We start from the raw sequence: 26,051 nt of genomic DNA, 5'->3' as shown, positions 1-26,051 counted from the left end.
CAAGGGACTTGTATCGAGAACATAAAAAGAATTCTATAAACGTAACAGTAAGAAAACAGTTAGGGAAATGTAAATTAAAACCACAATGGAATACCACTATCCACCTATCAGAATATCTTTAAAATAAAACAAGAAAAAAGAACAAAACTGAAAATATCAAGCACTGGAGAGGATGCATTACTGATAGGAATATGAAGTGCTATAGCCACTTTGGAAAATGATGGCAGATTGTTACAAAAACAAATATACAAATTTTACTCCTGCTTATTTACCCAAGAGAAGTGGAATCTGACATTCTCCTAGAAACCTGTATGCATGCCTGTGTTTAAAGCTGTTTGGTTCGTGATCACCAAAAACTGGAAACAACTCAAATGTGTTAGGAAATCAAGTAAGGTATAGTATAGTAAATATTCAGATACATTGAGATTGTTAAGGGCAGAAAATTAAATGTAAATTATTATTAAATAGTAGTGTATTTCAATTTAATAATTTATTATTTTAACTATATTTTTTCCAATTTCAGAAAGTTTGTATGTATTCCAAGGTGTTTATTAGAGATAAGGTTATCGACTGACTTGATATTTATAACCATTAAATATTTCATAATTTATGAAACCCTTTCTCGTATATTAGCTCATTTGACATACTCAGACTCATCAGTTCACTTTCACTAGTTCAATATTACTACTCTTGACCTGAGAGATTTTTTTCTGCACATTTTTTGTTCTCCTGCATCAGAATACACCTTAAATAGGGATTAATAAGTAGTACCCACTGTGGAGGCATTGTGGAAAAAGGAATTTTCCACCAACTTTTTACATTTTAATCTCTTTTGTATTCTGTGGCATTTATAAGAAGTATGTTCATGTCACAGTAATGACAACTACATGTACAATATGTCAAGATTGTGACAGCATTACTAATATATATAACATTTGTTTTAAGACCACTTTCCTGGTGGATAACAAAAAGGTCTTTGGAACCCATCTCATGCAAGACATGGTGAAAGATGCACTTCGGTCATTTGTCAGTCCTCCGGTGCTCTCCCCAAAGTAAGTGTCATAAGACATTGTGTAGCATGTGTGTTTCTTAAAAGCCCAAGTTCTCTGTGCTCCTTTATAGCAAAGACATAAAAACTGTTGGAATCAAGTCTCCACATGAAAAAATAACTCAATCATGTTAAAATTAATTGATTTCTGCCACATATTATTTAGATTTTTTAAAAAATTTATTTATTTTTGGCTGCATTGAGTCTTCGTTGCTGTGCGCAGGCTTTCTCTAGTTGTGGTGAGCGGGGGCTACTCTTTGTTGCGGTGCACGGGCTTCTCACTGCGGTGGCTTCTTTTGTCGTGGGGCACTGGCTCTAGGTGGCGGGCTTCAGTAGTTGTGGCTCATGGGCTCTAGAGCACAAGCTTAGTAGTAGTTGTGGTGCACGGGCTTAGCTGCTCCGCTGCATGTGGATCTTCCCGGACCAGGGCTTGAACCCGTGTCCCCTGCACTAATAGGCGGATTCTTAAACCACTGTGCCACCAGGAAAGTCCCAGTTATTTAGATTTAAATTGAGGTTTTTGTCAAGTTGATATTGGGTCTAGTATGAGAAGAAAAGCTTACAAGGAGTGATCAGAAATTCAGCAAGTTGTATTCACCCTTACTGTGTGCAGAGCACTGAGCTAAGTAGGCATTTGGGGAAATAATTATGAAAAGATAAGATTTCTTCTCAATAATCTGATCTAGATAGAAATAGAAAATGCAGATAATCGATCCTTAAATTATATTCTGGTAGAGTCACCTCCCCAAAAACATGCTGCCATAAAATTCTGGAAAGGATCATTAGAGTTGGCATTTTGGAAAACAGTGCCAACTTTATTGGCATTTGCCTCAGGGAAGGAAGAAAGGAGATGTTATTTCTTAGGAAAGAAACCAGGATGTGTGAAGATGTGGTGTATGAAATTATATATTTTAAGAAAAGTTAGTGGTTCAGCATTCAATTTGTTGAATAAATCATGCCACATTTCACATAAAACTCTGGTAGCTTCCTGTCTTAGTTTGGTTCTCCAGAAGCTGACCCTGGCACAAAGATTCATATAAATGTAATTTAGAAAGTAATTCCAGGAAAACTTGCAGGGTTGCAGGCCGGTGGGACATAAAAAGGAAGAAAGCCACTTGAAGGTGTGCTTCACAGTTGGTAACTTTGGTTTGGTCCTGTCAGGGAGCCCTGGAGACTTGTGTGGATTATACCTCACAGTTGTCCTGACAGGGACAAGGGAACTTGAGAATTTACATATCTGTCAGTTAAGGACTGCCCCTGGGAGGCATCCTCAGTGTTCGTTACATTTCCAGTTTCATTGACAGTAAAGGCCAAAGTCCTTATTGTTGAACCCATGAGACCCCATGTGCTCGGGGTTAGACCCCTGTCTTGGTGCCTCTCTGACCTCATCTCTTACCATTGTCCCCTTACCTTCTTTGCTTCAGCCACACTGGCCTCCTTGCTATTCTTGTAACGTAACTGTCCCTCTCTCACCCTACAGCGTTCACATACAATCTGGGGTAGAGGGTATTTTCCTCAAAACTCCCCAGGTTGACTCTCTCACTGCCTTAAGTCTATTCAGTGTCACCTCAGTGAGGGCTGCCCTGATCAGTCAATTTAGAAAGTATAATCCTTCCCCATTCTCCCAACCTGCCCAGCACTCCATTTCTCTCTCTCATAACAATTATCTTCTTACATACTATATGTAGAGGGGTTCCCAGACGCAAGCCCAGTGTGCGTGCATGCGTATGTGTGTGTGTGTGTGTAGGCTTCCCTACAACAAGCAATTCTCAGATGCCAGCAGGGTGCCCAAGAATTCAACTCAATTCTGACACTTGTCTACCTGGAAATAGAATCAGATTCCATAGGTAAAGGGCTTGGTCCCATAAGACCACCCTCCACTTCCCAGGTTGTTACCTGTGCTTCTGACTGACCGACTGGCTACAAGTTAGAGGTTCTGACCAACCCCTCCTCTGGTACAGTTAATTTGCTAAAATGACTCAGCTCAGGAAAAGCCATTTGCTCACTAGATTACCAATTACCAATTTAATAAAAAGATATTAAAGGATACAAATGAACAGCCAGATGAAGAGATGCATAGTGTCTGAATGGTGGCACATGGAAGCATGTTCCCCAATGTGGAAGCTCTTGGAAAAGGGCCAGAAAGCTTTCCTTTTCTGGTTTTTATGGAGGTTTCATTAGATAGTCATGATTACTAAATCATTGGCGAGTGGTGATTGATTGAACCTCAAGCCCCTCTCCCCTTCCAGAAATCAGGGGGTGGGACCAAAAGTTCCAACCCTCTAATCACAAGGTTCTGGTAACCAGCCCCCAGTCTTAGGTGCACTCCAGTCACCTCATTAACATAAGGAAAGACACCTTTATCACTCTTAACCCTTAGGAAATTCCAAGAGTTTCGGTAGCTGTGAGCCAGGAACTGTGATGAAGACCCAAATATATCTGAGAAATATATATCTGAATGACAAAATACATATTTATTATAAAACATATTGCACTATATAATTTTCTTGTTCATTATGTTTACTTCTATAAGAGCCTGTATAATTCTTCATTATGTTTATTTCTACCCCCCCCACACACACCCCATATATATAGAACTATATAAATTCCACAAGGTCAGCGCCTATTGTTTTGGCTGTTTATTCACTGTTGTGTAGTAGGTGCTGGAACAGTGTCTGTCACACAGTAAGCACACTTTGTTGAATGAATGAATAAACAAAGAAATAAAAGTTGAACGGTTAGGATAGTTTGGAGTTAGAGTCCAGAAAGTCTTGAATCGTTTGGTAAAGTTTGGTCTTTATTTTATGATCAGTGAAGAACTGATTGAGTTTTTAGGAGGGAATTGGCATAGTAAAATATGTATTTTCTAATTGGATGCAAATTGGTAGTAATAATGGAGGCAAAATGTTTAGCTAGGCTAATTCCGTTGTACAGGTGAGAGATGAGGAAGAATTAAACTCTGGGAATATAAAGGAGGAGGCAGATTTGAGAAACATTTCAGTAGTAAAATTTAACAGGAAGCTAATTTAATAGGGGAAGGAAAGCAGGGGGAAAGTAAGTTGATTTAAAACAAGAAACAGAAGCTGATTATATAAATAATACATGGCCACACTTGAAAATTTAAACATGGTAGAAAAATATGTGGAAAACAGTAAATATCAGCCGAAATCTTACCTCTGAGATAACTACATTTCGATGACCATCACTGTGGATATCTTTGTGTATAAAGACACACACATCTATGACTTTATATATATTTGGGATCACATTAAACAGTTTGATTTTATCATGAACTTTTAAATTATTTTTTATGGATTGCTTTTTTAAATTAAAATTTTTTATTTTAAAATTTATCTTTTTTCCATTCAAAAATACATCATGATTTTATGTCTCAGACTACCTAGTTAATTCTTTTTAATGGCTGCCAAATGTTTCATAATATGAATGTATTTTACAGGGCAGGGTTACTGGGTGGGAGGACATGTGTAGTTTTAATTTTAATATAAGCAGATGGTATTCTGAAAGATTTCAACAATTTATATTTCTATTAACAGTATAAGAGAGTACACTTTCCCTGCATCCTGACCAGCACTAGGGGTTATCATTCTTTAATTTTTTCCAGTATGTTGAGTGAGAAGTGATATCTCATCGTTAGTTTAATTTTAGCACTTAATATGATATTTATTGTACATTTAAAATGGTTTTTCTATAAATTGCTTGTTTATATCCTTTGCCCATTGACTTTTTTTTTTGAGGGAATAGTATAGTATTATAGAACATTTTAAATAGAAGATCTAATGAGCAGAGTCTTTTTCTCTTTTGTTTACAAAAAAAGTTTTCCAGTTTTAAAGTATTCTTGTTTTTGAAATAAGAAAGTGTAAATGGAAGACCTCTTCCCTTTGCTTGATAAACTACCACTTCAAGTATTTCAAGACGCAACTTGTTTCCCTTTCCCCTGACTTTCCCCTCTCCTACTCCTGTAGGATTTTTTTTTCCACATACACACACTGTATTTTATTTTTATAAGACATAAATAAACTGACACCAAGCATTGTAAATGGATGACCACAACAAAAGCAACAATGATTGCAATTACCAAACACGAAACACACTCATACTATGTCATAATATTGACATTCAGTCCAGTAATCCTCCACTGTAACAGCTCCTTTACTTTGCAGTGAAAATTGATTTGTATATTTTTTGCCTCTGAGTCCTTGTCGGATTTTTTTTTTTTATTCAAACAGAAAGTCACAAAAATTATAATCATCCTCATTAGTTCACTCAGTCCCATGTAATTAATTTTTTTTCATCTTGATCTTTTGTTAGCACTTTTATGAATTCATCAGTTTTCCATTAGAGTTCTGAAAATGCTTATTCATTCAGTTCAGCAGTATAGTCAGTTACCAGAAACCTGTACTTGTCAGAGTCTTTTCCATGAATTCCTTGAAGATGAAAAACTTTTTTTTTTTTTTTTTTTTTTTTTTGCGGTACGTGGGCCTCTCACTGTTGTGGCCTCTCCCGTTGAGGAGCACAGGCTCCAGACGCGCAGGCTCAGCAGCCATGGCTCATGGGCCCAGCCACTCTGCGGCATGTGGGATCTTCCCGGACCGGGGCACGAACCCGTGTCCCCTGCATCGGCAGGCAGACTCAACCACTGTGCCACCAGGGAAGCCCTGAAACCCTTTTATAGGAACATTATTGCAAAAGCATCAGAGTACACCCAGAACTGTCTGTAAATGACGAAAGACTTAAAAATGACCACGGTTAAAGATCTGATGAAAGTTCATAATAATGCAATTGACAAGGAGATTTAGTTGTTTCTGAGGTATTCGTTTTAAAGTAATAACTAGAATTATGACTTATAACATTATACCAGAACATATAAAATTTTTAGACGTTTCATGTAATGTCTGAAACATTTATATTAGCATATTTCCATACAAAGAACCCACCAAAAGTTTAGTATTAGTTGTTTTTTTGTTTTTTTATATTGCAGGTTCCTATTAGTCATCAATTTCATACACATCATTGTATACATGTCAATCCCAATCACCCAATTCAGCACACCACCATCCCTACCCCACCGCGGTTTTCCCCGCTTGGTGTCCACACGTTTGTTCTCTACATCTGTGTCTCAACTTCTGCCCTGCAAACTGGTTCATCTGTATCGTTTTTCTAGGTTCCACATTACATGCATTAATATATGATATTTGTTTTTCTCTTTCTGACTTACTTCACTCTGTATGACAGTCTCTAGGTCCATCCACATCTCAACAAATGACTCAATTTCGTTCCTTTTTATGGCTGAGTAATACTCCATTGTATATATGTACCACAACTTATTTATCCATTCGTCTGTGCCCATTGACTTTTATTAAGTGGTTTACTTTTTTCAGAAAATTTGTAGTATCTCTTTGTATATTATGAGAGGTTAATCCTTTATCTGTGATAGGCATTGCAGATTTATTTTTTTCCTTAATCTTTTGTCACATCAAAATGTGAAAAATGCTATTTGAATTTTGATACGGATTACACTGAATCTGTAGATCACTTTAAGTAGTATGGACATTTTAACGATATTAATTCTTCCAATCCGTGTGCCTGGAATATCTTTCCATTTATTTGTATCTTCTTCAGTGTCTTTCATTAATGTCTTACAATTTTCAGTGTACAGATTTTTCACCTCCTTGGTTAAATTTATTCCTAGGTATTTTATTCTGTTTGATGCTATTGTAAATGGGATTGTTTTCTTAGTTTCTCTTTCTAATAGTTCAGTGTGACAGTTTTTTATATTGAGTTTGTATCCTACAACTTTACTAAATTCATTTATTCTAACAGTTTTGGTGGAATCTTTAGGATTTTCAATACATAATACCATGTAATCTGCAAATAGAGATCATTAAAAATTATTTTTAAATTTCTGTGATTAAATATATCATATATTCAGATGTATGAACTGACAGACACCTGTACTGCCATCCATTTTAAGCAAAGTTTTTATTTTGCTTTTATAAATTCCATTACTGGTAAGGAAATTGATAAAATTTTATAAATACTAAATATATTATTAATATGAATTAATAAATTTTATTAATTCCCTTATTTAATAAATATAATACGTTAGTATCTACTATTGCCGGATACCTTTCTGGGTTCTGGAGAAAAGGACACTCCTGCTGACAAGGAGCTTGCCTTGCAGTGAGAGAGACTAAACAGTAGACAAATATATAATGTCAGGTCATAGTACTGTATAGAAAGATAAGATAAGATGGTTCTCTTAGATGGGAGGCCTCTTGGAAGTGGTGATGCATGTAAATAAACAGAGTGAGCTATGCAAAATCAAGGGATGAAGTGAGTGAGCTATGTAAAATCAGGGGATGAAGCTTCCTGACAGTAAGTAATAACTGAAAGGTCTCAAGAGTAGGGCTGAGCTTAGGTATCAAGGAGTGGGCTAATTTTAATGAATTCATTCTTAAAAGATATTAAGGACCCAAATAGCTTTTGTTTATATGGGTCCTGTTTATTGATACCTACTATTTTAGAAATTAAAACAATACTTTAAAAATATTTATTCTTTTTGAAAAACAGTAAATATATTACATGTTAATATACATACATACATTCATAAATTGCATATTAACATAAATAACATTTTTATGGAAAATAACTTTTTAAGAAAAATTAGTAAGAAAAGTGGAATTGTTTTACCTTTTTGCAAATCTCTTTCATGTCTGTCTTAGTAGAAGATAGCTGGATTATTTTAACCTGCTTCTACTTTCAATCTTTTGTAATATTACATACCATGTAGCCTCTGGAAAAGCCAACTGTACACTTGTGAGAGAATGAGTGCAGAAGGCAAATAACAGCTTAATGTCATTATGAAAATAGTTTTGACCTTGTGTTCTCCCCAAAAGCATCTCAAGGGCCACCCCTACCATCACCACCAGGTGAACCTAGGGCACATTTTGAGAACTGCTGACTATAATTTCAAATCCTCCTCCCTCACCCCATCCTTTTCTCTTACTTCGGTCCTAGAGGTAACCACTACGTTACAGGCTATGTGTTTCACTTTTATGAGTGCTTGTATACTTTACCCAAATACATGTGTCCATAAATAATATCAGTTTATTTTATGTTTTTAAACTTAGCATAAATTTTGTCACACTATATATATATCCTTTGCCACGTGATTTTTTTCCTTCAACATTAGCGTTTTGAAATTGACCAAGTTTATCCAGCAAATTTATTTTATTCATTAAAATCTGATTTTCATCTGTACTGCAGTTTATTTTGCTTTTCTCTACAATTGGATATTTACCTTGTTTCTAATTTATCACTGTTGAAATCAGTGCTGTAGTGAACATCTTTGAATTATGTCTCCTTTTGCACATAGACTATATACTTTAAAATATACTTAATTGCCAACCATAGGCATGTGCATCTTCAGCTTTACTGGTTTTGCCAAATTGCTTTCCAAAATAATTGAACCAATTTGTATGCCAGCCAACAGTGTATAAAGATTCCAATTTCCCCATAGTCTAGGCATTATCAGACTTTTCTTTTGTGTGTGTGTGTGTGTGGTACACGGGCCTCTCACTGTTGTGGCCTCTCCCGTTGCGGAGCACAGGCTCAGGACGCACAGGCTCAGCGGCCATGCCTCACGGGCCCAGCCGCTCTGCGGCATGTGGGATCTTCCCGGACCGGGGCACGAACCCGTGTCCCCTGCATTGGCAGGCAGACTCTCAACCACTGCGCCACCAGGGAAGCCCTGACTTTTCAATTTTTGACAATATGACGTATATGAAATAGTATCTACATCCTCTTAATTTGCATTTTGTCTTTTCTATTTAACAATCTTTAACACTTAGATTCCACATTGTCACACTTATCATTATCCATTTAGATTTAACTACAGTTTGATCTCATTACTTGCAGATTCTGTATTTGTTAATTTGCCTACTTGCTAAAATGTATTTGTTAACCCTCAAACCAATATTCACTCTGCTCCTGCTGTATTCATGGACACGTGCAGAGTGGCAAAATATTCAAGTCGCCCAACGCTGAGGTCAAACAAGGCAACTCTGTCTTCTTGTGCCTTATACTGTAAACTCTATTAGATACCCCTGTTTTTGTGCTTTTTGTTGGTGATTTTGTAGTTTAATGGCCTCCAAGTGTAGTGATGTGCTGTCTAGTGTTCCTGGCACAAGAAGGCTGTGGTGTGCCTTACAGAGAGATTATATGTGTGTTAGATAAGGTTTGCTCAGGCGTGAGTTCATTGCTAATCAATTAACAATGTACATTACGTATAGTGTCTTTAAAAAGAAATACACGTAGGGGCTTCACTGGTGGCGCAGTGGTTGAGAGTCCGCCTGCCGATGCAGGGGACACGGGTTTGTGCCCCGGTCCAGGAAGATCCCATATGCCGCGGAGCAGCTGGGCCCGTGAGCCATGGCCGCTGAGCCCGTGAGCCATGGCCGCTGAGCCTGCGCGTCCTGAGCCTGTGCTCCGCAACGGGAGAGGCCACAACAGTGAGAGGCCCGCGTACCGCGCAAAAAAAAAATAAGAAAGAAATACACATAAACCAAGGTTATACATTGATCAGTTGATTAAAATGTTGGGACCAGAGGCTGGCAGGAACCTAACCCTGTATTTTACCCTAGCAGCAGTGTTTCAGTATTCTCTATTCAGGGTCCACAGCAAGATTATAGGCCGTAACTATCACAAATACCAAGAATCAACTGTGTATATAGGAAAGTTCATTGCATGGTAGCCTATAGATGTTATCCTGCTGTTTTAAAAATTCCAATGTTACATATGTTACAATGTTTTTTTCCTTTGTGAGTGACTGGACACTTTCTTCTGGAGGATTGTAGAGTTTTTCTTTATTTTAGGAGTTCAAGAGTTTTACCAGATGTTCATGTGTGATTTTCAACTATTCCTATCTGGATATCAGTCATTAAAGCCTCAAGTCTTCAAATCAGATCATTTTTCCTATTTTATTATTTATTTAATTATTGCCTCACCTTCATCTGTTTCTTTTTCTTTTTCTTCTTTTTTTTTTTTTTCCTGTACGTGGGCCTCTCACTGTTGTGGCCTCTCCCGTTGCGGAGCACAGGCTCTGGACGCACAGGCTCAGCGGCCATGGCTCACAGGCCCAGCCACTCCACGGCATGTGGGATCCTCCCAGACCGGGGCACGAACCCGTGTCCCCTGCATCGGCAGGCGGACTCTCAATCACTGCGCCACCAGGGAAGCCTCTTTTTTTTTTTTTTAGAGCTCCTTATATACTCTATCTTGTAGATTTTTTCCCCCTGTATTCCTCATGACATTTATCTCTTACTTCTGCTGTGTTGTAAGAAAGTTATTCCCTAGATCTTCAAGGCTACTATGAGCATCTTTCACCTACTAAATTTTTTAATTTGAAAATCCTAATTTTCAGATCCAGAAAGTCTTTTTTTTACGGGCTTTATTTTTGTCATCTTAAGTAATTTTCTTACTTTGGGCCTCCCAGCCCAAAGTAAGTGGCCTTCCACTTCTGTTTTGCTGCCACCTGTTCCAGGTGTCCTGCCTTTTCTTTCTCCTGGCTGCTGCATGCTTTATCATTATCTTTTGCATGATCATGACTCTGTTTATCTTTGAGGTTCTGGTCAGATTGCTCAGTTATGGCAAACACTTAGGAGCAGCAAGTTGTCAGCTCCTTTCAGTGCACCAGGAAAAGTGTTTACTCTTTCCTATCTCCTTAGGTGCACAGGCTACTGTCAGTCCCACCTCAGGGAAAGAAAAAAAAAATCTTTCCAGCTATTCAGCCCTGTATTTCCTCCAGGGCCAGGCAGGTAGCAGATCCTCCCAAACTGTAATGTTAGCAGTCTTCAACTTAGCAATGTATTTGGTTCCATTTTCTCATTTTTCCACTTTCCCTATGTGTTGGTAGCAGCTACAGTAATCACCACTTCTATTTGTAGACCAAATAGTTTAATTTTAATAACAAGAATATTATCTTACAGGTGCTGCCTATATAATAATCACCAGGCTAAGGACTGTATTGATTCCTTTGTTACTCACTGTGTTCGGGTAAGAACTACAATTTGGATCATTATGGTGGACACTTAAAAATCGTGGTGTGCAGTATCTTCAGTAGCATTAATTTGTGCTAATTTTTCATCTGACATTTCTTATTCATCTTCCCTGAAATTCGTAGGAAATTTCTGTCTCTTCTTACACTCAAGTGGATAGCTTCATAACCTGTAGTCTTCCTGGAAGGTTGTTAGATACTGAGGGCACCTTTTGATGCCCTTTCACTGTAACCCTTGGGGACCACAGAAACAGAATAAGCTATGACCCCCATCTGGGAAGAAAGGAGTTTACTTTTTTTTTTAATGGACACAAAAACTTTATTTATTTTTGACCTTATAAACAAAGAATATGGATAACATCCCCAGGCATTTATCTTTGTACTGCCTTAATGAGAACAGGATTGTAGTAAAATTAAAATTATCACTTTTAGGTGAGAGCATGAACTTTTTTCAAATCTCAAATAATTTGGAAAAATAAAAACCTTGTAGGTGATTAATTATAAATCATTCTTATTTAATTATAAGCTCTTTATAGACAGCTCTTTCTTGCCTAATAATTCCAGTTACTAAATATGTGTGTGTGTGTGTGTGTGTGTGTGTGTATAGATAGATAGATAGATCTATCTATCTGTATAGATATAAAGGCAGCATGGTTTGATGAAAGGAAAACCAATAAAAGACCAGATTTTATTTTTATTACTAACATTTTATTGTTATTAGGCAGATCACTTTTCTGTAAACTTCTCAATCTTTAAAAAGTGAAACGTTAATACTGCCTCTATACCTCTTATTGGCTACTTATCAATTAAATGAGATAATATCTGTCAAAGTATGCAAATGTAAAACATTATTATCCTTAATCTTAAAATGCATACTTCTTAAATCAGAACAAACTTCTGATCCTGTCTGTTGTCTGATTCATGAAATATTACAATATTTTATATGAGAATACTGTGTAGGTAAGAATAGGAATAAAGAACCTTAGGGTTTGTAGGTATTAGCCATTATCTAATTATTAGGCATTCTGGTATATTTAAAGCAGCAGAGAAGTGTCAGCCTTGAACATTGGCTTTTGGCTTGACATAAGCAAAAAAGAAACGGTCCTCTTTAATTTGTGGGAAAATATCTAAAGATTGAAGGAAGATATTTTTGTCATATGAAAACAAGTTTCATAAACAGCCACTCCTCTAGCTATTGATAAATTCCAGTATTGAGTTTCTTAAAAAGAAACACCTATGTAAAAAGTATGCATAGCATGATTCTTATATACATTTTTTCCCTTAAACAAGATTTTGAAAACTTGCTAACTTTTGAATGTTAATTTTCTTTAGTATAAGCATATTTCATATTGATGGTTAACAAACTGTTTGTGTATTGCAGCCATTCTGTAGTCTCATTCAGATCCATGGACATAACAGGGCTCGACAGAGAGATAAGCTTGGTCATATTCTTGAGGAATTTGCCACCTTGCAGGATGAGGTAAGAGCCAACAAGTTGCCCTCTCTTCCAAAATTAAGCAATTCATATACCTTGACCAGATTTTCAAAAACAATTCTTTGGAACAATAATTTGGCTATTTAATTTTTCAATATGGTGAATTTCCTTTTGACTTAAAATGTAACAGTTATGTATACCAAAGAAAGGGTTTACAGAACAAAGCAAAACAATAATCCAAACCTTGAAACATCTTAAATTATTTTTGTTGATAATTGGGATGAATTGTAAAATATGTGTAGAGCTGTAGTTATAATTAGAGCAAGTTTACATTATAATAAAAATGTATTAATCTTCAAGTAAATTTGTGAGCAGAACCATAATAATATAACTAAAGATACGAAGTCAGTTATTTTTACTTTTGTACTATAAAATGGATATCTTTTTTTTTTTTTCTTTTTGCTGTATGCGGGCCTCTCACTGTTGTGGCCTCTCCCGTTGCGGAGCACAGGCTCCGGATGCGCAGGCCCAGCGGCCATGGCTCACGGGCCCAGCCGCTCCGCGGCATATGGGATCCTCCCAGACCGGGGCACGAACCCGTATCCCCTGCATCGGCAGGCGGACTCTTAACCACTGCGCCACCAGGGAGGCCCTGGATATCTTTTTAATTTAGGAAATGTTTAGATAAATGTTATGCTTTGAGAAATGAGAAGTTTGAATGTAGACCTAACCAAAGGTGCATTTGAAAGTATGAATTCTTGAGGTGGTGAGATTTACATTTTCTGCTCGTGTGCTATTTTTAGCTGTATGTTTTTTTAATTCCCTCATTACCTTAAAAAGAAAGTTAATGTTACGATGTTTTGTTGTGATAGGCAGAGAAGGTTGATGCAGCCCTTCACACTATGCTGTTGAAACAGGAGCCCCAGAGGCAACATTTGGCCTGTTTAGGTACCTGGGTCCTTTACCATAACCTTCGAATTATGATACAGTATCTTCTAAGTGGCTTTGAATTGGAACTCTACAGCATGCACGAGTACTATTACATATATTGGTAAGAGAACGATTGGAGTTAAAATTGGTGGTGGGTGGGATACGTAACATCTGAGAGAGTATCTGTAAAGTAGAGTGTAACTTTAAGGTACTTTTTTATTTACTGTATTTGAAATTTAGTTGTGGGACAATTGAAAAATATCTGTTAAAATTAGAGCTAGATCATCTTAAACATCTTAAGTGTCATAACAATGTACAAATATATTTTTTCTAGCCATTGTAATATTTATTTAAAATTCACTAATAAAGGTGGCTTCAAAGTAAATGGATTAAGTGACGAGCTTTTGTCTGTTTCCAAAGAGAAGAATTAACATACATTTTGCACTGACTTCAGTGATGCTATGTACTAGCTGTGGAATGTACTTAACTGAATTAAAGTTTCAAAATTTGAAGATCTTTCTTCTGAGAAGAAATTATGGCTAAGATTATCATTGGGAGTGTAACTTGCAAACTATGGCCCTGAGGATTTGTCTCAGGAGCTTTGAAGGAGTTGATAAGAGGTGATCTTCAGCAGAGTAAGTTCTTTGCTTTCAGTTGGAGATGAGATAAACCTAGTAAGAAGATGCTTGAGAATATTTTAGGCGTGAAAAAGCTGTCACAGAAATAAAATAAGAAAATTGAGAGCTAATGAATTCAGTTATCTTACATCTTTTTCTTAATCTAGTAAAGTATGGTAATTTAGTTGTGGTAATTTTAAAATGGTAATGACCTATTATTGCCCATCACAAACAGCTAAGTTTAATATATTAGACCTTAATATATCTAAGATATATCTAATATAACTAATTAGATCTTAGTTCATCTTTTTAATTCATATTTAAATTATTTAACTTGGTATTTAAGATATTGTATATTCCCTGGAGTCACTGCTGGTGGAGGCAGGAAAGTCATTATTTTCTACACTGTTAACATGGTTTTGTGGTCATGGCTGCTAGGGCTCTTAACAGGTAATTCTTGGTTATGAAAAACAGATAACAACTCTTACCAACAGGCGTTGTTATAGCTACTTGAGATTTTTTTTATTTTTAATTCATACTAGACACCCCTATTGAAACGAGGCATTTTATAGTGGAACATGCTCAAGTACTGTGGTTTGAGGCAGCTAACTGGAAGCTTTTGTGCTCTTGATTTCTCAAGATATAATTTTTATATGTTTTATTGCACAATGGATTGGCAGATGATATTCAGATAAATACTCCATTAGAAATTTACCTGAATACTTGAGCAGATTCATTTCTTCTCTTGTTAACAAAAGAAATTTTAGTTCTGCTTGTAAGTACCCTTCTGGTCTACTTTCATGTTAGTTTTAACTGCTTTTTAGTTTCAGAATTACAGATTGGGCTCCAATATTTTCACAAGGTATATATACACTGTTGTTGTTCTTCATGAATGTGATTCCTAAAGCATGTGGACCCTTTCAAAATCAGTAGAAAACAGTGATTCTTAAATTTAGCGTGCATCAAAATCGCTTGGAAAGCAACTTGCTGGGGCTCTGTTCCTAGAGTTCCTGGTTTACTAGGTCTAGGGTAGGACCCACCGAATCATTTGCATTTCTAACTGCTTTCCTGGTAAGACTGCTGCTGGTCCTGAGATCACAATTGAGAATTGGTATAGAATATTAGCACACTGACTCTCCTTAGATATAATTGTGTATTAATTTTGATAAAGCACTTAATAAAAGCTCATTGAAATATCTGATATTTGAAAGGAAAGTCCTGAATTGTGCCAGCTATCCCCTTTCATAGACACACATACTGGTTTGCTTTAACTGCCAGGAAGCGTAGTGCTCAGTTTAGCTTTAAGATACAGTACCTAAGTCATTCCAGGTGTATCTTTTCATTTGTTTTTGTTTTTTTCCCATGCCACATGACTTGCAGGATCTTAGTCCCTGACCAGGGATTGAACCTGGGCCACTGCGGTGAATGTGCTAGGTCCTAACCACTGGACTGCCAGGGAATTCCCTTGTTTTGCTTTAAAATGTTCTTTTTTTATGTTTTATTTTTTTAATGTGTTTTAATATTGTAACCTGCCTTATAACTGTTTGAAAAATTGGGGGAATAGGTGTCATACCCTCAAACTTGATCATAATAAAATTTCTTATAAATCTTTGATTTTCATTAATGTAATAGTGGTCCTTAATTGTATTTAAAGAATATATATTCATATCCTAGATTTAAATTGCTTTTCTGGCTTAAGAGAAAGTACTGTTTGTTAGTTTAAACTTAGGAAAATTTAGTATCTCGTGGAATAATCTGTATCCCATTTCCTTATTGAGTAAACTCAAGTAAATTATATGCTTGCGTGTTTATAATTTTTTATTTTTTCTGTATTTGTTTCCTTTTGTAATTAATAACAAAATAAGACATTTACTTAATAGGTTTAGGAGAAATGTGACCTATATTGATATAGTAAAAACAATTTAATGGCCATTCATTTGATTTACATATATGTACATAATTATCAAGAAATCTCTTTTTAATTGAAGTATAGTTGATTTACAATATTGTGTTAGTTTCTGGTGTATGGCAAAATGATTCAGTACTTTTGCAGATTCTATTCCATTATAGGTTATTACAAGATAATGAGTATAATTCCCTGTGCTATGTAGTAAATCCTTTTGCTTATCTTACTTTATATATAGTAGTTTGTATCTCTTAATCCCATACCACTAATTTGTCCCTGCCTACCAGAAATCTTTAGAAAAGTTGTAAAAGTAATATCGTTGTAGGAAATTAAACAAAATTTTCCATATTGTGTGGCAACAAGTAAGGGAAATTTAATCATTTGTAATGCCCATTTCTTGTAAGATCTAATCTATCAATTATCTAATTGAATAATTTTGTTTTTGAAAAAAACTTTTAAAGCATTATAAAAAATATCTCTTTATTAATACTAGTACTTGCATTGACCAAGCTATCTCATTTAGACATCTGCCATTAACTAACATTTTCTTTCCATTAAGGTATCTCTCTGAATTCCTTTATGCATGGTTGATGTCAACATTAAGTCGTGCCGATGGCTCTCAGATGGCAGAGGAAAGGATAATGGAAGAGCAGCAGAAAGGCCGTAGTAGTAAAAAAACAAAAAAAAAGAAGAAAGGTAAAAAAAAAAAAAAAAAAGGTGCTGTGAATTTTTTTGGAATTTATTTATTTTTATACAGCAGGTCCTTATTAGTTATCTATTTTATACATATTGGTGTATATATGTCAGTCCCAATCTCCCAGTTCATCCCACCACCACCACCACCCCCGTTTCTCCCCTTGGTGTCCATATGTTTGTTCTCTACATCTGTGTCTCTGTTTCTGCTTTGCAAACCAGTTCATCTGTACCATTTTTCTAGATTCCATAAATATGTGTTAATATACAATATTTGTTTTTCTCTTTCTGACTTACTTCACTCTGTATGACAGTCTCTGGGTCCATCCACTTCTCTACAAATGATCCAGTTTTGTTCCTTTTTATGGCTGAGTAGTATTCCATTGTATATATGTACCACATCTTCTTTATCCATTCATCTGTCAATGGGCATTTAGGTTGCTTCCATGACCTGGCCGTTGTAAATAGTGCCGCAATGAACATTGGGGTGCATATGTCTTTTTGAATTATGGTTTTCTCAGGGTATATGCCCAGTAGTGGGATTGCTGGGTCATATGGTAATTCTATTTTTAGTTTTTTAAGGAACCTCTATACTGTTCTCCATAGTGGCTGTATCAATTTACATTCCCACCAACAGTGCAAGAGGGTTCCCTTTTCTCCACACCCTCTCCAACATTTGTTGTTTGTAGATTTTCTGATGATGCCCATTCTAACCGGTGTGAGGTGATACCTCATTGTAGTTTTGACTTGCATTTCTGTAATAATTAGTGATGTTGAGCAGCTTTTCATGTGCTTCTTGGCCATCTGTATGTCTTCTTTGGAGAAATGTCTGTTTAGGTCTTCTGCCCATTTTTTGATTGGGTTGTTTCTTTTTTTAATATTGAGCTGCATGAGACTGTGAATTATTTTTAAACTTAAGAAATAAATAACATTGGAGTGAGCTACCTGTGCATTTTAATGGGTGAATTGGTCATTATATTTTAATTCTCACCCATCTTCTCTTCAGAAGGTGTAAGGGTAGAAACTGAGTCACAATATTGGTACAAACCTTTTGGTTCCTTTTCTTGCTTTTCTTTTACTACTTTGCTATTTCATGTGTCAGAGGACCTTAGGGCAAGAAGAAGTAGCCACATGGAATAAGATAGGTTAAGGAACAAGACAGCAGGAGACTTTTGATACTCTTGACAGAAGGCTGACAGCTTAGGAAGGAAGGAAATCTGGAGTTGTGCTGTTACAGTCAGCACAGAAAGATGATTACAGAGCACTTCGGCATACTGCCCAAGGACCATGAGGAGAAAGAAATGTTTCAAAGGGACTCCCCTGTTAATCACTCATGGGAGGGTAAGATAGGCTACAATTGTTACAAAATAGTGCTTTGTGTTCCCTTCAGATTTCAACACTTTGGGTGGGTCATTAAATGACTTGTATCCATGGCTTTCCTATAAAAGAAGTCCCTGTATTGTGACTTGAGAAGAAATTACAATTAATTCATACTAAAATCTTGAGGTATTAACTATTTGGGAACACAGTTATTGTTTAAACTTTCTGCTATATTTTATTATTTGTAGAGTGGGCCATAAAATAAAACTTAGCCTGTAGGGACAAACTGTTTGAAATTTTAATTTAGTAAACAAGGTAGAAAGAAGGGTTTTTAAAATTTAGATTTCTCCTGCAGTAATGCAAGAGGAGGAGGGAAAGAGTTTGGATAATTTTCTTTCTAATTACAGTTCGCCCATTGAGCCGAGAGATCACAATGAGCCAGGCGTATCAGAATATGTGTGCTGGAATGTTTAAAGTAAGTTGCTACATTGCTATTACATTGTTTACTTCTTGGGTTGGCCAAAAGGTTCGTTCAGTTTTTTTCTGTAAGATGGCTCTGGTAGCACTTAGTTGTCTTTAACTTCATTCGAAACAATTTTGTTAGATTGTATGCGACAGCTGTCATATTCAGTGTGCATTTAAAAAAAGACATCAAAATTGGTGAATTTTTGTGTAGCCATTTTAATATTGAAATGGAAGAAAAGCAACATTTTCGGCATATTATGCTTTATTATTTCAAGAAAGGTAAAAACACAATCGAAACACAAAAAAAGATTTGTGCAGTGTATGGAGAAGGTGCTGTGACTGATCGAACATGTCTAAAGTGGTTTGCAAAGTTTTGTGCTGGAGATTTCTCGCTGGACGATGCTCCATGGTTGGGTAGACCAGTTGGAGTTGATAGCGATCAAATTGAGACATTAATTGAGAACAATCACCATTATACCACGCGGGAGATAGCCAACATACTCAAAATATCCAAATCAAGCGCTGAAAATCATTTGTACCAGCTTGGTTATATGAATCACTTTGATGTTGGGGTTCCACATAAGTTTAGTGAAAAAAACCTTCTTGACCGTATTTGTGCATGCGATTCTTTACTTAAACGTAATGAAAACGTTCCATTTTTAAAACAAATGGTGATGGACAGTGAAAAGTGGATACTGTACAATAATGTGGAATGGAAGAGATTGTGGGGCAAGTGAAATGAACCACCACCAACCACACCAAAGGCTGGTCTTCATCCAAAGAAGATGTTGTGTATTCGGTGGGATTGGAAGGGAGTCCTCTATTATGAGCTCCTTCGGGAAAACGAAACGATTAATTTCAACAAGTACTGCTCCCAGTTAGACCAACTGAAAGCAGCACTTGACGAAAAGCATCCAGAATTAGTCAACAGAAAACACATCATCTTCCATCAGGATAACGCAAAACTGCATGTTTCTTTGATGATCAGGCAAAAACTGTTACAGCTTGGCTGGGAAGTTCTGATTCATCCACCGTATTCACCAGACATTGCACCTTTGGATTTCTATTTATTTTGGTCTTTACAAAATTTTCTTAATGGAAAAAATTTCAATTCCCTGGAAGACTGTGAAAGGTACCTGGAACAGTTCTTTGCTCAAAAAGATAAAAAGTTTTGGGAAGATGGAATTATGAAGTTTCCTGAAAAATGCAGAAGGTAGTGGAACAAAAAGGGTGAATATGTTGTTCAATGTAGTTCTTGGTGAAAATGAAAAATGTGTCTTTTATTTTTTCTTGAAAACCGAAGGCACTTTTTGGCCAACCCAATAAAATGAACCCTCTTCTGTGATTCTTTCCAGGTTCTAATTTCACCTTTATTTTTACTATCTGCTTGAAAATTACCTTTTTTCCAAGGCTAGTGGTTTATATTAATTTGTTTAACAAATATTGAACCCTTGTCATGTGTCAGATATCTTGTACTGGCTACATTGAAGCATACCAAGTCTAATCAGATGTGATCCTTGTGTCACATGCCTAGTTAATGACAGGCCAGGTGACATATATGTGGCATAGGTACTAAGAGAAGGAAGAGTTTACTTCTGATTGATGATCAGGAAAGGTTTCTTAGAAGAGATGGGGTCTGGATTTTTTTTAGAAGTGTATTAGGAATGGGGCAAGCTCCACAGTAAATGGCTTAAGCAAAGCAGCCATTTTCAGGAGTTTGTAACTCTTAAGTTGTGCTTGGCAATTCAAGAAATTATTTAAGGCAACTTATATTAAAACACATAAAACAGAATATGGCCTTCTGTTTGAAAAACAGGACCAATGCTTTTCTTATAAAAATTATATTCTACTTTTTCTTCAGGAGCTTTTACTTGAAGGTTTCAAAGCTATTATAAAAGCATTAGGAAGAATAATGTGCATGTGGCATCATTTCACTAGGAAAATTAGTAATATATTAGACACTGGAACTTGAACATTTTTTGTATAAAAGGTGGCTCAGGATATCAAAATGAATACTAACGCCAGTTTTTCTCTTCCTGTTTCTGATTTCTGAGCCTTTTTTTGATTAACTATGTGTAAATAGCTGTTTTTTATTTTCTAGTCTGTATTAATGAGGATGTTCACATTTTCATATTAATACCATCTGTTTTTCTCTCTTTTTTTTACTGTAGACCATGGTAGCATTTGACATGGATGGCAAAGTACGAAAACCCAAGTTTGAGCTCGATAGTGAACAAGTTCGATATGAGCACAGATTTGCTCCATTCAACAGTGTAATGACACCACCGCCAGTGCACTATCTGCAGTTCAAGGTGAACCTGCACCTTAGAATAATTGTAAAATAGTTAGTCTTAGACCTCCTTGGAGATGGGCTGTTCGTACCTAGCCATTTTGTTAAAATAGTCAAGTCAAACTAGCATTGGATCGATGGGAATAAAGTGATAAAATAGCAGTTTTAAGTAGTAGGAAAATTATTTGACTTTGGATATACTCATCACATTAACAGTTATTTAAATATGACAATAATATGAGGTGTGGTATATGAAGGTTGAAAATTGAATAGGAAAAAAATAGGGACATGCCAAGTGTTTGCTTTAGTGTCTGTATGTGAATGGATAAACAATGTAGAATTATTTAATTAAAAAAAGGTATTTTAGGGCTTCCCTGGTGGCGCAGTGGTTGAGAGTCCGCCTGCCGATGCAGGGGACGTGGGTTCGTGCCCCGGTCCGGGAAGATCCCACATGCTGCGGAGCGGCTAGGCCCGTGAGCCATGGTCGCTGAGCCTGCGCGTCCGGAGCCTGTGCTCCACAATGGGAGAGGCCACAACAGTGAGAGGCCTGCGTACCGCAAAAAAAAAAAAAAAGGTATTTGAGTTTTTTCATATTAAGCATGTTTTAAATAATAGTATTTCTTTCTTTTTTTTTTTTTTTTTTAGGAAATGTCTGACCTCAATAAATACAGCCCTCCTCCTCAGTCTCCAGAACTGTATGTGGCAGCTAGTAAGCACTTTCAGCAGGCAAAAATGATATTGGAAAATATCCCAAACCCAGACCATGAGGTAAGACTGTAGTCACAGTAATTCTAGAGGAAAAGCTTGGCAGGAAGTACCTATCTTACTACTGGGTGACAGTTTAATTATAAAACGAACCTTACAGTATTAATAAATGAAGCCTGTCAATGTTTCTGCTAAGGATTTCAAATAGCTTTGCTAACCTAACCTTGTCAGACTTAAAATTATTTGATGAAAGAAGTGATGTAAATATCTCCTTTGTGTACATTTAGAAATCAATGCAAAGAGAAATGAAGACTTAGAACCATAAAGTAAACAGAAAGAATAGAAATAAGATCCAGATTGATGCACAGTTCAGTTAAGATTAACATTTTTGGGGGCTTCCCTGGTGGCGCAGTGGTTGAGAGTCCGCCTGCCGATGCAGGGGACACGGGTTCGTGCCCCGGTCCGGGAAGATCCCACATGCCGCAGAGCGGCTGGGCCCGTGAGCCATGGCCGCTGAGCCTGCGTGTCCGGAGCCTATGCTCCGCAACAGGAGAGGCCACAACAGTGAGAGGCCCGCGTACCGCAAAAAAAAAAAAAGATTAACATTTTTTGATTTATAGTTTACTGTGTTAAAATATAATTATATAAATCTTAAGTCTAAAAAATGATCTGGTCAATTATCCCAGGAAGTAAAAACAACTGTATTCCACTTGACCATTTAAAATAAAGACTATTGTTTTTGAAGACTATTTTGAGTATCATTCTACAGAGTTTAGAACTTGTAAAATATAAAATACTGTTTCAGCCTTTTGTTAGTCTCATAATTTATACCTAATTTTATTGAAATGCATTTATTCTGTAAATGAGAGTTACCTGTAACACAGAGACCATTTTGTGGAGTATATCTTGGTACAGCCTCCATGGAAGGGTATTTTAGCAATCTGTCAAAAATCACATGTCCTTAGGCCCAGAAATTCTGCTTCTTGGGATTTATTTTATAGATACATGTGCACGTGTGGGAAATGATGAATATACAAGAGTATTTATTACAGCAGGATTTGTAATAGTAAAAAAATGAGGAAACTTTAGTGTCCATCAGAGGGAACTGTTACATGATTTTTCATCATGCAGTAGAGTACCATGCAGCCCTAAAAAGGACAAGGAAGATATTTATTTACTGTAATGGAATGTTCTTCAGAATATAAGAAGTTTAAAAAGCAAGCTTAAAATCTGTATGTATAGTATGCTGCCATTTCAGTCAAGGGGAAGAAAGGAAGACTACATGTATGTGTGCCAATATTATATGAATATAACATATCTCTGGAAAGATACATAAGAATTAATAACAGTGTTTGCTTCTTAGGAGGGTTGCTAAGTGCCTTAGGGAAGAGGGGTAGGAGAGAGATGACTTTTTAAAAAAATCATATATAGTCACGTAATGAAAGAAAATAAAAGGGGGGAGTGTAAAAATGAGAGGAAGGTGCCTGTAATAGATGGAATATTTCTTTTAGTGGACTTCATTTAACTCAACAAATATTGTTGAGTGCCTACTATGTCCTAAGCACTCTGGTAGGTTCCAGCAGGGAAAAAACACAGAAATCTGGGCCCTCCTGGGGGCAGGGGAGGCAAGCAGTAAATAAATAAATGTTATATAGTGTATTAGAAGATCATAAGTACTATGAAGAAATATCAAGCTGGGAATAGGGATAGTGAATGCTACAAGGAGGCAGGTGGAGGGGATTAGACATTTTTAAATAAGTTGGCCGCTGAGCAAGTCCTGGAAGAAGGTGAAGAAGCAAGTCACGTGGCTCTCTGGGGATGGAGCTTCTAGGCAGAGGGATCCACTATGTGTAAAGGTGCAGAGGTAGGAGTGTGCCCTGTTGTATTTGAAGAATAGCCAAGGGCTTTTTTTTGTTATGGCCTCTCCCGTTGGGGAGCACAGGCTCCGGACGTGCAGGCTCAGCGGCCATGGCTCACGGGCCCAGCTGCTCCGCGGCATGTGGGATCTTCCCGGACTGGGGCACAAACCTGTGTCCCCTGCGTCGGCAGGCGGACTCTCAACCACTGCGCCACCCGGGAAGCCCACCAAGGGCTTTGTGTTGGAATGAGGTGAACAAGCGGGTGAGCTGTTGGAGAGTTTTGAGCAGAGATGTGACCAGATCTGATTTTTGTTCTAAAGGATCACCCTGGCCACTGTGCTGAAAACAGACTGTGGTGGGACCAAGGGTGGTAGCAGGGGAGCCAGTTAGAGGCCATAGCTATGATCCAGTTGAAAGGTGGTGGTGCCAGTGGATCAGAAGTGATTGCGTCCTCTATGAATTTTAAGGCCCAGCCAATGGGATTGATTGATGGTGATGGATTGGATGTGGGGTAAGAGGAAGAGAGTCAAGGATGGTTTTGAGGTTTTTGGCCTGAGCACCACCAGGGTGGATTGAGTCATGTAGGGAAGACTGCAGACTGGAGCACGGGGGAGGTGGGCTGGGAAGGTCTGGAGCTCAGTTTTGGACATGGCTTTTGGATGTCCAAATGGAGTAGTCATGTAGGTAAGTGGATATGTGATCTGGAGCTGAGGAGAAGCAGTTCCTGAACTCGTGGTGACGTGTCAAGTGAGGTCACTAAGAAGAGGGCAATGGGAACTTGTTTTCCTTCAAGTTGCCCATTACTTCCTCTTAAGAGAAGTGAATATTCCATTCCATTGTTATTCATGTGTTCAGGAAAAGCCTTTTAGACAAATGGTTGTCAGAAGTAACAGTTAACACTTAAAGGACACTTATTACCTGCCAGGTGTGTGTCTCAGCTCATAATATATATTAACTCACTTAATCCTCAGAACAAATCTTTGTGGGATAGGTAAATTATTATCGCTGTTTTTACAGATGAAGAAACTAAGGAACAGAGAGGTTAGAAAACTTCCAGAGGTTTCATAGCTAGTAAGTGGCAAAGCTGGAATTCGAAAATGGACAGCTTAACTCCAGAGTCCGTGCCCCAAACACTATATTGTATTGTCTTTGTAGGACTTTGCAGCGTAATGTTCTTTCGTTTTAATGAAAATGAGATACAGTAGCCCTTTCAAGTTTTCATGGTTGACTACTAGAGTCCTCTGTTACTAAAAGACGTATGATGGTGTTCATGTTTTTAAATTGCATTTTAATAAAATATCAACACTTACATCGTGCCAATTTCCTCTTATTATCTATAAATCAATACATTTTGACTATGAATTTTATGTTTTGATAGCTTAATGTTGCTCATTGTTTAGGTCAATAGAATTTTAAAGGTTGCCAAACCCAACTTTGTGGTTGTGAAGTTATTGGCAGGAGGACACAAAAAGGAATCTAAGGTAAGTATATTGTAGGGAAAATAAATGGCCTTAATTTATTGTAAAACTTCATTTTTTTTCCAGTAAGATGAATAAATATTACAAAACGCTTATAAAAACCATTCTGAAAGAGATTCAGTGGCAGAAAATAAATTAGAGCTTGCCGTTTTTCCTTGAAACTTAAAGATTTTGTTGACTTAAAATCCCATCTTCGCTTCCATGTAAATTACTGAATGACTTAAGGTAATAAAAGAAAATGTGTGTAAACAAATTTATGGAAGAGTTATTTAAAAAGTCATCTGCCTTTTGAAAAGTGAATGCTTCAATAATTAGAGACTTTAATGGCTCAGGGCATGGAAGATTCTGTAAGCTTCCATTGGTAATGCTGTTGTATCATTAGTGCTGTATCAACATTCGGTGCAGAAGTTAAGAGGCCAACCACTGAGGCATTTTTGGTGGCATTTGCCCATTATATACATACGTCTGTTTGTTTACTCCCATTGCTTTTCTGTGATCTCTCTTATCTCCTGCTTTGCTTTAGCAGTGATTCATTTAATTGCTCAGGAGTATCAGCGACCCTGGAACTAAAAAAAAATTGCTGGCCCATGACCTTTTCCTGTAATTTAAGTCCATTTTCCTTTGTTAACTATTCTCTGAAGTTAGAAAACCGCTGCTCAGCATGTTTTCTAATGACCTTCATAAATCCAGAGATAAGCTACATCATTTTCTTTTAAATCTCTTTTGTGCTGCCTTGTCTCTAAAAACATGAGAAACTCTAAAATTATAATAGTCTTTATTCTGTTTACTGTCTGAATATGTATAAGATACATTAATTGACTTTGTTTTCTTTACAGGTTCCTCCTGAATTTGATTTCTCTGCTCACAAATATTTTCCTGTTGTGAAACTTGTTTGAAAGAGAGACTGAAAAGGTGACCAAAGAGGTGAAGTCTACTTTCAGATTCTACTCTTAGAGGATCTATCCATCAGTCTTACATGAAGTGAAATGGATTTCTTGGGTAACAACCCATTATAAGGAATACTTTTAATTTGACAGCCTTACATGACATGAATGAAAACTGCTGTTTTAAAGTGGTTTATTATGTTCCATGGATGAAACTGGTCTTATTGAATGCATTGATGAACATTATATGGTTTTATTACAGATTTACTCAGAAATCATTTTTTATGAATGATTGAGTGAAAATAGTGTTTGTAAAGGTTAATAAATTTGACAAAAAATGCACTAC

The 26,051-nt window shown here is 36.7% G+C and overlaps 1 protein-coding gene across 3 annotated transcripts in view; it reads left to right on the top strand.

Moving 5' to 3' along the window:
• NAA35 (N-alpha-acetyltransferase 35, NatC auxiliary subunit) overlaps positions 1 to 26,051 on the top strand; it is a 98,179-nt gene extending 72,128 nt beyond the window's left edge. For all 3 annotated transcript variants that reach the window (XM_060101652.1, XM_060101653.1, XM_060101651.1), the window contains exons 14-23: positions 946 to 1,052; positions 11,056 to 11,122; positions 12,505 to 12,603; positions 13,431 to 13,609; positions 16,571 to 16,707; positions 18,432 to 18,499; positions 20,661 to 20,801; positions 21,425 to 21,547; positions 24,744 to 24,824; positions 25,658 to 26,051. In XM_060101652.1, the coding sequence (XP_059957635.1) occupies positions 946 to 1,052; positions 11,056 to 11,122; positions 12,505 to 12,603; positions 13,431 to 13,609; positions 16,571 to 16,707; positions 18,432 to 18,499; positions 20,661 to 20,801; positions 21,425 to 21,547; positions 24,744 to 24,824; positions 25,658 to 25,717 (1,062 nt within the window). In that variant the 3' untranslated portion in view covers positions 25,718 to 26,051. The remainder of the gene's footprint in view (positions 1 to 945; positions 1,053 to 11,055; positions 11,123 to 12,504; positions 12,604 to 13,430; positions 13,610 to 16,570; positions 16,708 to 18,431; positions 18,500 to 20,660; positions 20,802 to 21,424; positions 21,548 to 24,743; positions 24,825 to 25,657) is intronic.

This window comes from Mesoplodon densirostris, chromosome 6 (assembly GCF_025265405.1).
Source record: "Mesoplodon densirostris isolate mMesDen1 chromosome 6, mMesDen1 primary haplotype, whole genome shotgun sequence".
In the NCBI taxonomy this organism is placed as follows: Eukaryota; Metazoa; Chordata; class Mammalia; order Artiodactyla; family Ziphiidae; genus Mesoplodon; species Mesoplodon densirostris.
This window is presented reverse-complemented; position numbering and strand designations above follow the sequence as displayed.